At 31.4% G+C, this 17,093-nt stretch overlaps 1 protein-coding gene across 3 annotated transcripts in view; it reads left to right on the forward strand.

The window, feature by feature from the left end:
• Window positions 1–17,093, forward strand: part of LOC114335223 (FH1/FH2 domain-containing protein 3) — an 843,862-nt gene that overhangs the window by 82,121 nt on the left and 744,648 nt on the right. For all 3 annotated transcript variants that reach the window (XM_050661657.1, XM_050661656.1, XM_050661658.1), the window contains exon 5: window positions 10,423–10,474. In XM_050661657.1, coding sequence (XP_050517614.1) covers window positions 10,423–10,474 — 52 coding nt within the window. The remainder of the gene's footprint in view (window positions 1–10,422; window positions 10,475–17,093) is intronic.

A 17,093-nucleotide genomic window follows, 5' to 3' on the forward strand; every position in this document is an offset into this window, starting at 1 on the left:
CGGGTTTTTGACAAAGTAACCACTAAGTTTGACCACTAAGACATCTTATGGGTTAAAGAAGACTCAAATTATGTTTCATCTGTATGCATTCATTAAAATTTGATGCTAGCTACTGATTTGTTTTTATCTTTTTTTCATTAACTAGAAACTATCAAAAATTCAAATATTTGCATCTGCGATAATCATAATATAATGTAAGGAACTCTTACAATGCTTTCGTATTAAGCTATCGATATATTTGTTTAATTTCTTTGTAAAGAAAAATTTTATTAACTTAAAGTCGCCATTACTTTTTATCCTGCTGGATATACACATTCCAGCAAAAAAATCTGGTCCCCGATAATTACACAGCGTTTTAATAGTTATTTATGATATAAGTGTTAAAAGTACACGTTTAAGGCACGCATGTGAAAGTTTGCAGAATGAGCGATAGAGAGTTCTGCAATTCACATGAGTGCCTTAAAAATGTACTTTTTAACACGCATATCATACAATATTTTTTCTACAAACGTAATTACAGGACAATATCTACAAAAAATTTACTTGAACTTCTGACATTTCAATTTTTTATTTTTTTGACATTACATCAAAATTGCATATACGCTGTGAGCTCGTAGGTAGAGGGGATAATTAAAAATTCGCGAGCGCCAGTAGTGACAAGTTTGTAAACCTTTACTGGAAATTTGCTTTTTGACGTTCTGCATTAAGAGTTGCATATTATAGCTTTTAAATGTCTCACGAAAGTTGTTGTATTAAAGAGTGTCGAAATACTCGTTACAATAGTAACTGTCTATTCTACAACTTTCCTGTCGCTAAGCATAAGGTGATTCAACGACAAAAATGGATTGATACAATTAGAAAAAAGTAAGTAAACACAATTTTAATTTTAAAACGGTAGAAAAATTTGAGCTAAAGGATCAGTTAGCACACTCTCGAATTTTGACGGTTACAATTTTACAATCCAATCCTGAAATAAAATTTGAATGCGTGAAGATAACGACCAATCACAGCAAACGTAGGATGCCGTTAACTGTCATTCATAAGTTAATATTTAAGCAGTATTATACTATAATTATATTAAATTATTATTCGCGGTGTGCAAGTACTTGGAAGGGATACGCGAAACGGTCGTGCGCGAATAGCGGAGAAATATTGCAACTTTCTTAAATAATTCATATTGTCAACTGAAATTGTCAAATTGACGTACATTTCATACCTATTGTCATTTAAGAAGAAAAATTATATATTGCTTCACAATATTGATATGATATGCAATTATTATATAAAGGTAAATTTAATTAATTGTATTTTGCTTGCAATACTGCATTTTAATAACTAATTTTATTTACTACATACAATTCTTTACGTTTGAATAACACAACCTAAATCTTATTTTTTCTTCTTATTATTTTTTTTTTGACTATGGCCTTGACAATTATCCAGTAACCAGGACCATATGATTGGCCAATATAATTAAAAGTGCGAATAAAAGTTCAGAGCGTAGAAATAGGTGTCGCTTTTCCGAACTTGCACGGTCCCAATACTTTTTTGCAGTATAAATTTGTTCTTACATTAGTTGTCAACACAAACGTCAAAACGATAAGCAAAATCTTAAAAATAATCATAATGAATAATAAATTCTGTACTTACTGCTATTAATTATCGATTACAATCCAATTACTTCTTTACGTTGTAAATATTACACGATAAGAATTAAATAATAGGTTTGAAACAACTGTTATTTGCTTTTCTACTGTCCTCTTTAAAATTCCGGCCGAAATAGGAACACTAGTCAACCGTTAGATGGCGATAGCAGCCATACCAGCGAAACTCACAGAGTATAGGCAACACTTTTTTCTTTCCAGAAAATTTCCGGTAAAAGTTATACTAGTAATCCTGTAGGTAGGTGGCGATACCAGCGAAGCTCGGAGCGGATACGGTCAATAAGAACTGCAGTGCCTTAAATTTTTTTAAAGCACTAGTGCCTTAAAGTACCATTTTTAACGCTCGTATGGAGTGCTAAAAATTGCATTTTTAACACGGTTGTAGAAAAAATTATAAATCTATCTATCTATCTAATATTGTTTTTTAATTTAGTTAATAGGTACACTACAATTTATTTTACACTAATAGATAACAATTTTTATCGCCAACCGTCACTAAAGTCGTTCATTATTGTGCTCAATTGTCCTCATTTGCGGGCCGGATTTACATGTTGAACCTAGGCATTAATATTTCTGGCGCCCTACGTCTTGATCTCCCCCTCCTCCCAACCCCCTTATCACCAGCCAACTTTTGGCTTTACCAAGCTCTACCAAAAAACCAGCCAACGACTGGTAATATTCTTTTACTTTACTTAAAGTTGTAGTTTCATACTGAAGCTTAATTAGTACTGACTTTTTGTAATCGTTCTAAAACGGTACTCCAAAATACTGTCTTTAGTGATTCAAGGTTTAATCTTAGAGCAGATGCATAACTACGGCATGAAGGTTTTTCGTTCCTGTCATTCTCCATTAGTTTTAAAGATTCTGTAATTACCGGCCAATTTTCTTTCAGAGCTCGACAAGCATCGTTTCTCGCTAACCAAGGTGTTTTAGGTAGGCTTTGAAGTACCACAGAGCATTTTGGTTCAAATAAAGCTCCCATCGATGTGTTGAACTTGTGAAAAAAATGTACAGTTCTTGAAGTAGACCAAAAAAGGAACAGCAACCACATATGAACTAACGGCCACAGATCCTACCAGGTTTAAGGAATGAACGGCACGTGGGACATACTCAGCCTAAGGACATAGTTTTTGGATTCTGGTTTGAACACCTGAGTCCCTGCCATATTGCTGGCATTGTCATATGACACCACGGCATTTTGTGATATCCAAATCGAATGTATCACAAACATCAGAACTTAAGAACATTCCTCTAGTTTTTAGTTTCATTATTTAACTGATCAGCAAGACTTGAACTTTGCCTGTTCCTTTATATGACCTTAACTTTAATGCTTTCTAGTGTGACTTATGACAAGGAGAATTTTCGTGGTCCACCACTCTTTGTGAAGCATTTTTTCAATCATTAAAACCGGTTGTAAATGTATTTGAGCAACTGAAAAATATGCATGGTACACAAAACACAGACCTTTTTCTCTGAGAAAATGACATCCAATTTCTATTTATTATTTCTCCATTTTTAAGTTTACGGGAAAATAGCTTATTAGTTAAATAACTGTCTTTTTTATCGGATGGATAGTGCTGATTTGATGATGTGTAAGTTGGTTGCCGGTTTTGTGAGGCACCGAACAAAATCTGCCTGTTCCGCGCCCTACAAATTTGGCGCTCTAGGCCAGTGCCTAGTCGGCCTAGTGGTAAATCCGGCCCTGCTCATTTGCGGCAGTAAAGTAACACTTTATTGTACTGAAAGAAGAATTTTACTTTACCTGCCGCGATTAATCAAATTAACCGAGATTCAATGTAAGTGGTCGATGGCAGTAATCGATTATTTATTTGAGTGAACTTAAAATTTATTTACTTTAATTATTAAAAATATTGTACATAATTTACGTTATTATTAATTAAATGTATGCCAAAAAGTGAAATAAAGTTTTATTTTTGCAATTATATTCATATAAAATTAATCAAAACTTTACCGATTTAGTAATTATTCATTATTAATATTTATCTATCGATTAAAAATCGAAAGCGGCATGCAAAAGTCATCTGCCATCACTGTCATATTTAAAAAATTTAAATTGAAAATTGTATTTATTGTAATAAAAGTGTTAAAACGAATATTAAATTAAAGTACAGTAGTACTGCTTTGGAAATGAAAGAAATTACATGTACGCCACCTGAAATACGCAAGAAATCGTTAGAGGCAGTTTCAGAGCTTCTCTCAGCAAAATCCATCGAAAAATACAATAGGCAATATGACATATTTGAAGCATGGCGTGAAAAAACTAGTATTACTAATTATAGTGAAAGTGTTTTACTAGCATATTTCTCTGAATTGTCTCAAGAATATTCTCCATCGACTATGTAGTCCTATTATTCAACGTTGAAGGCAACTTTGACCACAAATAAGACATAGATATAAACAATTATAAAAAACTTACAGCTTTTTTGAAACAAAAAGAAAGGAATTACATTCCCAAAAAATCAAACCTTGCCGCAAGAAGAATATATTAATTTATAAGTATGTAAGTAGTAATTTTCTTTACAATTTTTACTTACTTATTTGTTTTTATACCTAATATCGGCCGTGTCTAGAAAGTGGTTGCGTAGGCTAGCGGTATTTGTATCTAGTTACGGACGTGTTAGTACTTGGTTCTAGTCCCAAGTAAGGACAATTTTTTTGTTTAATATTAATGGTTATTGACATACTTAGACTATTATAAGGACTTAAAAAATGATTAAAAATAATTAAAATAATTCGGGCTGTTGCCCGGCTGTCACCCGACAAGTTACCCTAATGACGTCACCCCGACTTGTACATTGTACATTGTACAATAAAAAGATTAAACAAAACATGACTATTTATTTAGATGTTCTACGATTATAAACAAGGAAAAAGCAACTTCGAAAGGCTGTTATTTTAAGTACTTCTTACGTGCATACAAAGTACACACACTATTTTTTCATTCATCATCATCATCCATCCTTCTGCATCCAAAGTTGAACATAGGCCTCCCCTAATTTCTTCCAATTTTGTCGGTCTTGGGCTTTCTGCAACCAATTCCCAGCAATCCTTTTGACGTCGTCTGTCCATCGTGTAGGTGGTCTACCTCTACTTCTTCTGTCTTCTCTTGGTCTCCACACTGTAATTTTTTGGGTCCACCTCCCGTCCTTCATTCTGGCTACATGGCCCGCCCAATTCCACTTCAGCCATGCTACTCGCTCTATGACATCTGTGACGCCTGTCCTTCTTCTGATTTCTTCGTTTCTGACCCTGTCTCTGAGAGTCAGTCCAAGTAGTGACCGTTCCATTCTTCTTTGGGCCACTCTAAGTTTCGTTGCTGTGGCCTGGGTTAACGATAATGTTTCAGCGCCGTAAGTCATGACTAGAGACTGGAAAATATGCACTAAAAAATGTCTAAAATATGCATGCAATATGCATTTTAAAACAAGCTGAATATGCACAATTAACATGCAAATATGCATTTATATATGCACTTATTTTTATATGAATAATTTTATGGTTTACGTTAAATACATAAATAAATAAAAAATAATAAAAATAAATAAATAGGTTTGAATTTAAACCAAATTGTATTATTATTTCTTAATATATTTTTTTAACTTCAGGTTTTGTGACAAATAAAACGGCAAAATATTTTATTTTGACCACAAGATAAATAAGAGTACAATAAAATAAATGTACATATTTTTATTGTTACAATATTGATTCATATTTTCTAAACTAATATTATAAAAAGAGTACAATAAAACAAATTTACATATTTTTATTGTTACAATAAATAATCATATATTGATTCATATTTTCTAAACTAATATTATGTCTTCTATCTGTTAATATTTGTTTATAGGCAGAAAAAGATCTCTCAACGTCACAAGATGTAATTGGGGCATATTTAAACTTTGCTATTAGAGACGGATCCATATTAATATTTTCATCGAAGTTTCCAAAATTGATTATATTATTTATTGAACGCAATAAAGTGAAACCCTCATTTTTGTTTAAAACGTCATCAAGTTTATCTTTAATTTTTACTCCAATTTCCCCATTCAGATTTGTTATTTTCTGTTTAACCGAATCAACAATAGACATACTATTGTGAAGACATAAATTTTGAGCCTCTAATTTTGTAATTGAACTTTCAATGATATCGAAATTCGATTTTATATACAACAATTGATTTTTAATAGACTTTTCTTTAAAAATATTTTGACAGTTATCAAAAGCGGTACAAGTCGGATCAAAACTTGAAATAACGCTTTTGATGTCGTCGTAGTGTTCAGATAAAAATATAGCACTTTTAAGCCAAGTTCCCCATCTGGTTAATACTGGTTCTGGTGGTAAAGGAATATCGGGAAGCATCTCCCTATATACCTGTACACGTAGTGGTGCTTTCAGAAATACTTTTTTTACATTATTTATTAAGGTGTTTACATTGGGAAATTCAATTCTAACTTTCTCTGCAACTCTGTTTAGGCCGTGCGCCAAACATGTACAGTGAATTAAATTAGGGAAAAAGATTTTAAGATTGGATGCAGCTTTCATCATATATGAGGCGGCATCACTAAGCATTAATAATATTTTTTCAAATGGTACTTGATCAGGTAAAAAAAAATTTGTTAGGGATTCGTTAACAAATCTAGCTATTGTAGCATAGTTTGTTTTTTCCAAACATTTTACACTAATTAAGTATGAGTTTTTAAAATCGCCAGAGTCGTTAAGAACTCCAACAATTAGATTCGCAATTTGTCGACCCTTTGTATCCGTTGTTTCGTCGACGGAAATCCAAAGATAATCGGCTTTTAACTGATTTTTAATACTCGTCATCACATCTTTGTAACATGCACTGACATATTTTTTCCGAAGAGTTGAAGAACTTGGTATTTGAGCTGGTTTATCTTTAATCTTGCAATAAGTTTTTAAAAAGTTTTGACACGATTTATGTTCTAACTTGTGCAGAGGGATATTGCAGTTCAAAAAAAAATGGCATAAATCCTTTGCAAAGGTTTCTTGCCCAACTGACGTATTCTGAATCTGCAAACTGTTCTGTAGAATCTGCTGGCGAGGTTTATTATCATTTTTTGATAGCTTAGTTTGGTGAAGTGAAGTTTTTATGTGTTGAACTACTTGGAATTTCTTTTGACATGGAATCTGGAATATAATGATAATGATGTTTTAGATGTTTTCGTAAATAGATACCTACATTAAAATGATCAAACTTTTTAAACCTCCCCCAATTTTTTTTATTTCTCAAAGTGAAATTGAAATCGTCAAACAATAAAGTACAGTCAGTGTACCGTAGTATACAGGGTGGGCCACTCTCAACACCTCGCTCTGTATAAGCCAAACCGTTGCGAACTTTAAAAAACAGTTTTTGAAGAAATGGGACGGTTTGTCATTTTAGAATAGACAGACACATAGATGTGCAAAGAAGTTTGATAAGTTTAAAAATCTATTGAAGTGGAGAACTTACCTTTTTATCACAAATGGTGCAAAACATACTTTCACTGTCGATAACTTTTAGATGATTGTTACTTCCAATCCAACTTCTGAGAAGACTTGATTTTTCCCTTGCTACTTTAGGCATTTTCACAATAATAATAAAATGATTTTTTTACACAGTATAGTCAATAACTTGCAATCACAAAAGTTGAATAATCGGCGATTGATTTAAGACTAACCATTCATAAAATAAAATAATCTATCCTACCCTTAAAACAGTGTTGCCAACTCGACCAATATAGTATTTGCCAAACCTCACAAGAATGATGGAATGATCAGTTCAACAGTAGGTATTCCATTATCAACTAATAAAAAATCCCTATAGCAAGCATAACCCAGTACAGATAAATTATTTGTTTTAAAAAATGCTGAAACATGATCCTGTAGTTAATAGTAATCTCATGGTCCACAGACATAAGTACTAATATAAACATTATTGAAGGCGAAGGGATTTGCTGATGTAGGTGTGTATGTGTGAATGGTTAAACATTTTTTGTTAGGAATCAGATTTGACTCACTGATATCAGTTTCAAGTTCCTGTGAGAGAGTTCCTAAGTTGTTTTAGTAATTGTAAGGCCAACATAAAAATTTGTTCTGAATTAGAAGATTTTCGATTTTTACTAAATAATTTTTATATTATTTAATATGCTAGAAAATATGCTATATGCTAAACAAGAAATAAATAAGCTAAACAACACAAAAATATGCCAAATCTAGCATAAAATAAGCTAAATTGGCAACGCTGCCTTAAAATTTCGTTTTGGTTGGTTTTCCCAGAATAATTCATAGTTGGCCGACACCAGCAGAAAGTACAGGTAATATTTGTAATGTTATTCAAAATATAATCGGTATTTACTTAGGTAATTTGTAAATTCTGAGAAGTCTATAAATCTTAAATATCCGGATAATGATACCTGCAGCTATAAATAACGCCCATTATGTTTATGGGTACAACAACAAAGGAGCTTAACAGCAAAATATTTACTTTCACATTTTATTTTAATGGATGTTGATGTTACTAATATATACCTTATTTTTAAATGGGGTAGAGTAAATTCCCATCAAAATATGCATTTATATGCTCTTAAATCTCCAAATATGCAAGGCATATGCATTTATGAAAAACATGAGAAATATGCAGCATATATATGCATATGCATTTTGCATATAATCCAGTCTTTAGTCATGACTGGAAGCACACATTGGTTGAACGTCTTCCTTTTCAAATAATTTGGCAAGTTGCTCTTGAAGATGTCTGATAGAGCTCCATATGCGGCCCATGCTAAGGTAATCCTTCTCTGTAATTCAGCAGTTTGATTGTCCCTGGCAATTTGGATTTCATGCCCTAAGTATTTACTTTTTACATTTACTTACTAAGTAAGTACTTTTTTCATTAGAAGGATGTAATTAAGTAAGTGTTAATGTTTTGTATGATTGGCGATAAAATCTTGTATGCACCACGTCAGTAAAGACTCTTTACTGACTTGGTACATAAATAACTATTAATTAAATAAAAACTGTAAACTAGGTAAGTAAATTTTTTTTATAATAATTGTTTTGGAAATTATTATGAGGTGGTCGGAATATTTTACATAACAACGCACATGCTGTGCACCGAATATATACTACATTTTATTTATTTATTTAATTTTACAATCGTTTAAACATTAAAAAATACTACGTATAATACAATCATTAAATTAACAAAATGTGTAATTTGGAATTAGTTAGTTTACTTAATTACGTAGAGTACAATAGGAATGAATACTGAGGAACACTGAAAAAGCTTTTTTAAGTCGAAATCATTGTTAATTACAATAATATAAACTGACCGCAAATATGTATACAAATTAATGACGAAGTCAATGTTTTCCTTGATGCTTTTGAAATTCGCCACCAGGCGTCGCCCAGTTTGCGGTTTCTCTCCAATTGGGGAACCGTCTCTCGCTGTTCTTACTACTATATTTGTTGTTATTTGGCTTACGTGGTCATTTTATTCTACTCTTCTGTTTCTTACCCAGTTATTAATGTTATCCACCTTCCATCTCCGTCGTATATCTGTACTTCTAGCTCTGCCCCATAGTGTCTTACCATCAATTTTTCGAACGATTTTTATCTTTGCTGTTTCTAGCATTATTTTGCCATTTCTGTGTCATGTGTCTTATCTGTAAATGTTTTTGTTAATTTGACAATCCTTATCTTTATTTTAAAAAGGTTTCTATTAGGGGAGAGCATGCACTAAATAATTTTACTTTAGAAATGAAATAGACTATTTCTTTTTGAGAAAATTAAGAAAGATAACAAAAATGTAATACAAAAACCGAAAATTACCAGCTAAAAAAATGTTTATATAAAGTGATCAAAACTTTTTTCTGTAAAACTTACCTAAAATACATTTAATAATAAACTTCAACAATAATAGATGTTCAGCAAAAAAATTTTTTTGATTTTGGACCAGGGAGAGCATTTTATGAAGAATAACTTTTTTTCGTAAAAGTGATAATAAAATAGTTATCATAATTGTAATAAAATGATGAGTATCCGTAATTTGAGAAAAAATTGAAAACATTTTTTCGATTAGAATAATGTAATTGCATATTTAAACATAGTTTTTAATTTCAAATAACTTTTCATAATAGGATTTTTTAATATTCTGGAATATAAACGTACTTTTCTCCTTAATGGAATTCATATTTTTGACATAACTCGTAGAATATTGATAAAATTTGATATCTGATGGTTGAGTTTTAGATTTTTGACTATCCAGAGCATTTTATTAAAAATAACTTTTTTCGTAAAATTGATAATAAAAAAGTTTTCCGTGTGGTTCCTAGCTACGCAGACATACTGTATAAGAGCTTCTGTATAAGAATTTTCAAATTGCAATGTCATATTCGGATTCAGTATAATCAAAAACAAAATAGAAATATATTTGATCAAAGTAAAATGATGTATTTAACGATATTTTTAAAATTATTTATACAAAAACATTGTTATTGTTTAAACAATTAATAAACAATTAACGGCCAAATCTGCGAGTAGAACTTTTTACTTTAACATGTATATAAACTAACAAAAAAAGTTTTAGAAAAATATAGGCTTGTTTGAATTTTTCCAAAACAATGCATGTTTTCGTTCTAATTGCACTCCCCTATATATTTTCTACAACAAATGTATTTTAAATCATTGTCGTGCTTGGAATTTGCGTATTATTTACTCAATATTTTTACTTTTACAGGGGTAATATTGGAGGAGGTCCTGACAGCTATATTCAAGCTCAGCAGGCAAAGGTAAGTTATGTGCATTACTTTTATATTTTTTTCCATAAAGTTAAAAAAATTGTTTAACGATAAATCGAAAAAGACTGTTGGTCTCCTTGATAGGAAACAAGTAGATTTAACAAACTACATTTATTTTTGTTATATTAGGTATTTTAAAACACTCTGTAATTTTACATTGAAAAACAGCATTTTTACTATTCGTTCTTCTCTTCTGGACAAGTAATCTGTACTGTTATTAAAATAATTTCACAGTGTGTGGACTCTGGGGTCGTGGACTTATAGGGCGTGTTTTAAAATAATTGGGAGAGGCAATTAAATGTTATACAGATAATAAATGTTATATAGACCACAAAGTTCAGAAAAAGGCTAACCCATATAGCCATAATTGTTATTTCACTCGTGGTATCGATAATCGTCACATATTCAGGCTTCACAAGCGGTGCACCGAGAGAAAAAAATTCTTGAAATAAAGAAACTTTATTTATATTTAAGAAAGATCGACTTGGCATATTGCCTAAGAAATATATCTTTGTATGTAAGATATACTTTTTTAAAATATTTCAAATAAATTTTAATAAACCCAATGAAATCTTTTACATGATTAAACTATCACTTTCTTGCAAACTTCTAACCCATTTATCAGAAATAAATTACACTTGGTGTTAAATTGACGTTATTAGTCATAAGAATATATTTTCTTGACATTACAAAACTATTCTTTCTGCGATGATCACAGATAAAACCGGGATGTCTTGGTTATCTGTCTTTCGCGGGCACCTACATGTGTACACTTCACTGTTTGCAGTTCAATCTATTGTAAGATGAGAAAAGATCTATTGGTACTATACGGGTAGCGGCAAGTGAGGGTAACCCAGAGATATTTACTAGCACGTGTATATCCTTCAAGAGGAGGAAGCACAGAGATATTTATTCGCATATATGTTGCCTGTGGAAGTCAACACAAGAGAGATTCGCGGTACTTTTCACAACGCGGTACCTAGTGGTTATCACTAACAGAGGATAGAACAGAGCATCTGTTTTATTCGGGGGTTGAAACCAGAGAGAGGGATCTTTTCGGTGTCAATGTCTAAGAATGTCTGCACTTGGATAGAAATAAAATTAGTTACTAGGAAACATTATTCAGGGTGGGACTAAGTAATTATTTCAATTAAGGGTGCAGCTATTTTGGTCGTATACTAAGAAATGAAAAATATGAATTGATGCGATTAGTTATACAAGGGAAAGTGGAATGAAAGAGAGGACCGCGGAAACGACTCACGTTCTGGTTGAAACATTTAAAGCAGAGGGGGGGAAAACAACAATAGAATGTTTCAGAACCGCTGCAGACAGAGTTAAATGGGCTGATGATCGCCAATGTCCTTAAAGGATGGGGCACATATAGAAGAAGAAGGGTGGATATTATCGAACGATACCGCGAAAAATATAAGATTATTTTTTGCACATGAAAAATTGAACATTTTCTGCCGGTTTTGCCGATTTGACAGTTAGTACGTTCTTTAACGGTAAAATATTGCAAAATCTCTATATTTTAAAGAACTGCTTAGATTCATATGAAATTTTTCATACACATAGCTAATAAGTCATAGAAAAAAAGTGATATTGTGCCGATATGTGCTTTTGCTCTGGGGGTGAGTTTCACCCCTTCTCGGAGGTGAAAAAATATGTGTCCAAAATAAGTTCGGAATTCGATAAACTAACTAATTCTAAGCAACTTTTGTTTCATAGAGTTTCTTCACTAAGTCGAATAATAATACTTAATACTTTTCGAGTTATTTGCGAGTGAATAGGTTAATTTTTCAACAAAATAACCACGTTTTTAGACGGTTTTTTGCAAATAACTCAAAAAGTAACTATTTTGTCGAAAAAAATATTCTTAATTAAAATATAAAAAAGTGAAAAATGGTGCATATATTATGAAGTCTGTAGACCTAGTAGAAGCAAAGTTGGGGCTAATGAAACGTAGGTTCTTATTTGTCAAATTCCAAATCGAATATGCCATCGAGAAATAACCAAAAAATGGAACATTTTTTGGGGAACATTCATTACAACTTTTTTAAAGTGTTTAAAAAAAGGTTTATTTTTGTTAAAAAAAAAACTTCTAACATTAAAAGTAAGTGAGTTACGCTCAAAATAATGTTGGTCCCTTTTATTTTTTGGTAAACAGAATCGCGAAAAGCACCCCCTAATTATCATACCAAATAAAATTAATCGTTACAGCTTCACAAGTTACTTTGCTTATTTAATCTTTATGTAAGTTTCATCGGTTCAAAGTGCTTATTTTTGAAAAGGCTGTAGTTAAAATGGCTTGAAGGAGTCACTAATCCCGAGTGTATGGAAACTTTGAACAGCCAGAGCATAACCAATTATTGTTGTTGAACAGGAAAACAAAAAATCGAAAATATCCAGAAAAGCAAAACGTACATTTCAGTACTCTTTGAGATTTTTGGTATTACTACAATAGTTTTTAAGTTATTTTAAAAAAAAAGCGTTTTTTTCAAAATTAAAAATTTTACTATAAAACCAATTTTTTTCAAAAATAAGCACGTCGAATTAATGAAACTTACAGATCATATAAACACAATATAAATAAAGCAACTTGTGAAGCGGTAAAGATTAATTTTATTTAAGTTGTTAATTAGGGGGTAATTTTCCCGATTTTTTATTGTAAAATCAAAAGGGACCAAACTGTATTTTGAGCGTAACTTGCTTACATTTGATACTAGAATCTTTTTTTATAAAAATAGAAATAAAGCTTTTCAAACTCTTTAAAAAGGTTTAAAGAGTTTTTTCCAAAAAGTGCTTAATTTTTTGGTCATTTCACGTTGAAATATATTTATTTGAAATTTGGCGAATATGAACCCATTTTTCTTTGGCTATATCTCTGCTTCTACTAGGTCTAGAAACTTCGTGTATACACCATTTTTTCACTGTTTTACAAGCTATATTTTTACTAAGAATAGTTTTTTCGATAAAATACTTACTTTTCGAATTATTTGCAAAATATTGTCTAAAAACGTGTTTGTTTTGTTAAAAAATGAACATATTCACTCGCAAATAACTCGAAAAATATTGGCTTAGTGAAAAAACTGTATGGCATAAAAGTTGCTTAGAATTAGTCAGTTTATCGAATTCCGAACTTATTTTGGACATATATTTATTCACCCCCGAGAAGGGGTGAAACTCATCCCCAGAGCCAAAGCACTCATCGGCACAATATCACTTTTTTTCTTTGACATGTTGGATATGCCAATGGTAACCAAAAGTAACTAATTTAGTACATGAATTCCTCATGATTGTGATATGAAAGAATTTATGATATAAATTCATGATATTATGATATGAATTCATTATGATATGAAAGAACGAAAGAAGTTCCTAATTATTTAAATAAAAAAACAACTACCTATTTAATTTCCGCTGTAATGATGTTTAAACATTTTGAGTGCCACTGCAGCATATAAATTACGGTAGATTCTTGTGATTATTATTAAAAAATATATAAAATAAAACCAAAAAATTAAAAGACTAAACGAGGGACTATCAATCGGGGATACTGCTGATATCGTTGAAAGATTTACTAATTACGTTTTAATTGATATAATCCCTTAAACTTGGAAGATTCAGATATTGTTAATGGTCCTCACTTAATTTGACCAAACGGATGACTTTTTTCGATTAAATTCGGGCAGTCCTTGATACCAGTTGAATAAATTATAGAAATGGACCGATGGGTCATTAGCTTAATTATTTTAATAAACGTTCCATTTGAGCTTCTGTGTTTTTATTTAAAAAGAAGCAGGATAAATTTTTACAGCAAAAATCTTAATTGTGTAGAACGTTAATTAAAGGTCTTGGGCCCACCATAAAAAAATTAAAGAGGAACTGCATACTAATTATGTTATATTATAAGTGTTAACCTGATTAGATCGCCCGCTACATTTTCTAAGCCGATATAACCTATAAAACCTAGTGATCTTGTCATGACGTCTAAGGTCAAGGGTAATTATGATATAAAGCACCGTAATAGGCTAATCCGGACGTTACGCAAACGTTTTTTGCAAGAATTAAGAATTAACAGGATGAACTCAGTTAATCAACTTACCGTACGATTTTAGGTTTCAATAAAGTACATTTATATAAAAAGAATGTTAAATATATTATGGTGTTATGTAAAACTTACTTCAATAAATTAAGAAATACGATGAAATCGTTGAAAAAAAAAATCGAAATCTTCTTTTTCGTGAGACTAGGATTACTCATGTTTGTCTGCCTCTTATTCTGCTTCAGTTGTAGTTGACTGTATATTGTCTTTCCACCTTTTTGGCGGCCTTCCAACGGTTTCCAACGGATCTTCTGCTATAGGGCTTGTTTTTACAGATGTTCGCTAATCTATCTGGTACCATTCGGTTTACATGTTCCTTCCAGTTTTTTTCTTTTTATCCACCTGTTAATATTTTGAATTTTGCTTTGTTCGCATATACTTCTGTTGCTTTGTCTGTCTCTTAATGATATGCCCGCTATTGATCTTAACACTTTCATTTCGTATATTGTTGATTGGTTATTTCGTCTTTCTTGTATCGGTTCTAGTCTCCGCTGCATATGTTAGGATTGGTCTTACTGTTGTCTTGTATACTTTCATTATGCTTTCCGCGGTCAGATATTTGTCTCGCCATACGGTTTCTCGGAGGCAATCACTTACTCTTACTGCTTTTGCTGCTTGCCTTGTGGTCTCTGTTCTTATATCCCTGTCACTAGTGACCTCTACTACTAGGTAATTGAATTTCATTACTTGTTCTTTGTTCTACAATTCTTCCGTCTATTTCTAGTTTGCATCTACGCGGCTCTTTACTGATCACTATACATTTAGATTTTTCTACTGATATTCTCAAATTAAGTTTGTTTACTGTGATATTGAAGGTGTGGAGCTGCCTTTGTAGCTCATCTGGCTGCTGGACTAATTACCTCGTTATAAGCGGATCTCGTTATATCAGACAACAATACTATTAAAATGTTTTGATGCCTCTTTACGTTGTTTATTAGGTGTCGATGGTAGACCTGAACAATGATACTTCCTACCATCGTAAATTTACCATCGTAAATATTGTAACTTTCCTACATAGTCCAGAGAAATAATATTTTTCTCGTGACACATCCCCCTCCAGGCCTAAACCAAATTTTTTGAGTATTACGGACATCTATATTAATAACCTAAATATGTTTCCTGCAGCCGATTTTGATGATATGCATAGTTATAAACAAGTGAATATCAAAAAACGGTAAATTTTCGCTTTTTTCGTCTATTACTAAAAAGTAAAGCATTCTAAACAAATTTGAGAATAAGAAACTCTTAAATCATATAAAAAGCTTCAACATGGCGTTCGCTGAATATGTCTATCTTTATTTGTTGCTTAGAGAATTGCAAAATAAGTCATAAATTTTGAGATTTTATAAATGTTCATAACTTACGTAAAAATTAAGTTAGAACCTTCATATTACACGGAATGCTGAGACTTCTTGTGCTTAAATTATATTTTAAATTTCAAAGCAATTAGTCAAAGAGTTTAATAGTTATTTAATTTGTTTATCCCAAATTCATTTTTTTTGCAACACTATAAGTCAGAAAATTATGAGGTTACAGTAACACTTCGGACATTTTTGGAAAGAAGAACACTTTTACTACTAACTTAATTAAAAAAAAACGACAAATAGTTATTTTCCTAACAAGTGCAGAAAGTCATTCTTTTCCGCACGCGACTGCAGTTTGCCGAACGACGCGAAGCGGGAGTTCGGCAAGCAGTCGAGTACGGAAAAGAGACTTTCTGCAAGAGTTAGGAACAATATTTTTTCTAAGAGTCTTTAAAAAATTACCAACATTAATTTAATTAATATGAAAATACATACACAAATTAATTCTTTGACAAGGTTGTCAAAACCAAACTTTCAATATAATTAGTTAGCATGAGGACGATCTTGGTTTCCATGACGATGATTCAAAACGACTGTTATTGTCTACCGATTTGACTTTCGAATATTATGTCAAAATAATTTTATTTCATCGAATTGTCGCGTTAATTTCATTAAAACAGGAACACAATAAGATATATTTGAAATAAATTAGTAAATAACATCTAAATATTAGTTTATTGCATGTATTATAATTACTTTAAGGCCATATTAACATATCTAAATTAACACGCGTGCGGAAAAGTAAAAACCGCGTGCGGAAAAGTAACACGCGTGCGGAAAAGTGAAACTTTCTAAACTAAAATGCGTGCGCGAAAGTAGACATTTTTGCACGCTCGTAGAAAAAAGTAATTTTAAACAGTGTAAAATTATTTTGCAAAAACATGTCGATTTTTTTGCTTACTTATAAACAGTTAGAATAACTTTTTAACCGTTACCGTAGAAAAATTTTTTTTTTCATATTTAGAATGACTAAATTTTTATACACATTTAGAAAGAAAAACAATTGTCCTAGGATAATTAGGGACGAAGTTAGCCCCCCCTTTTTTAATTCACATGTTCGTGCAAAATAATTTTGCAATATTTAGAATTATTTTTTGTCATTTTTTTAAATTAATAATAGTGTAAATCTTCTTTTTTCATA

This window comes from Diabrotica virgifera, chromosome 9 (assembly GCF_917563875.1).
Source record: "Diabrotica virgifera virgifera chromosome 9, PGI_DIABVI_V3a".
Lineage (NCBI taxonomy): Eukaryota > Metazoa > Arthropoda > Insecta > Coleoptera > Chrysomelidae > Diabrotica > Diabrotica virgifera.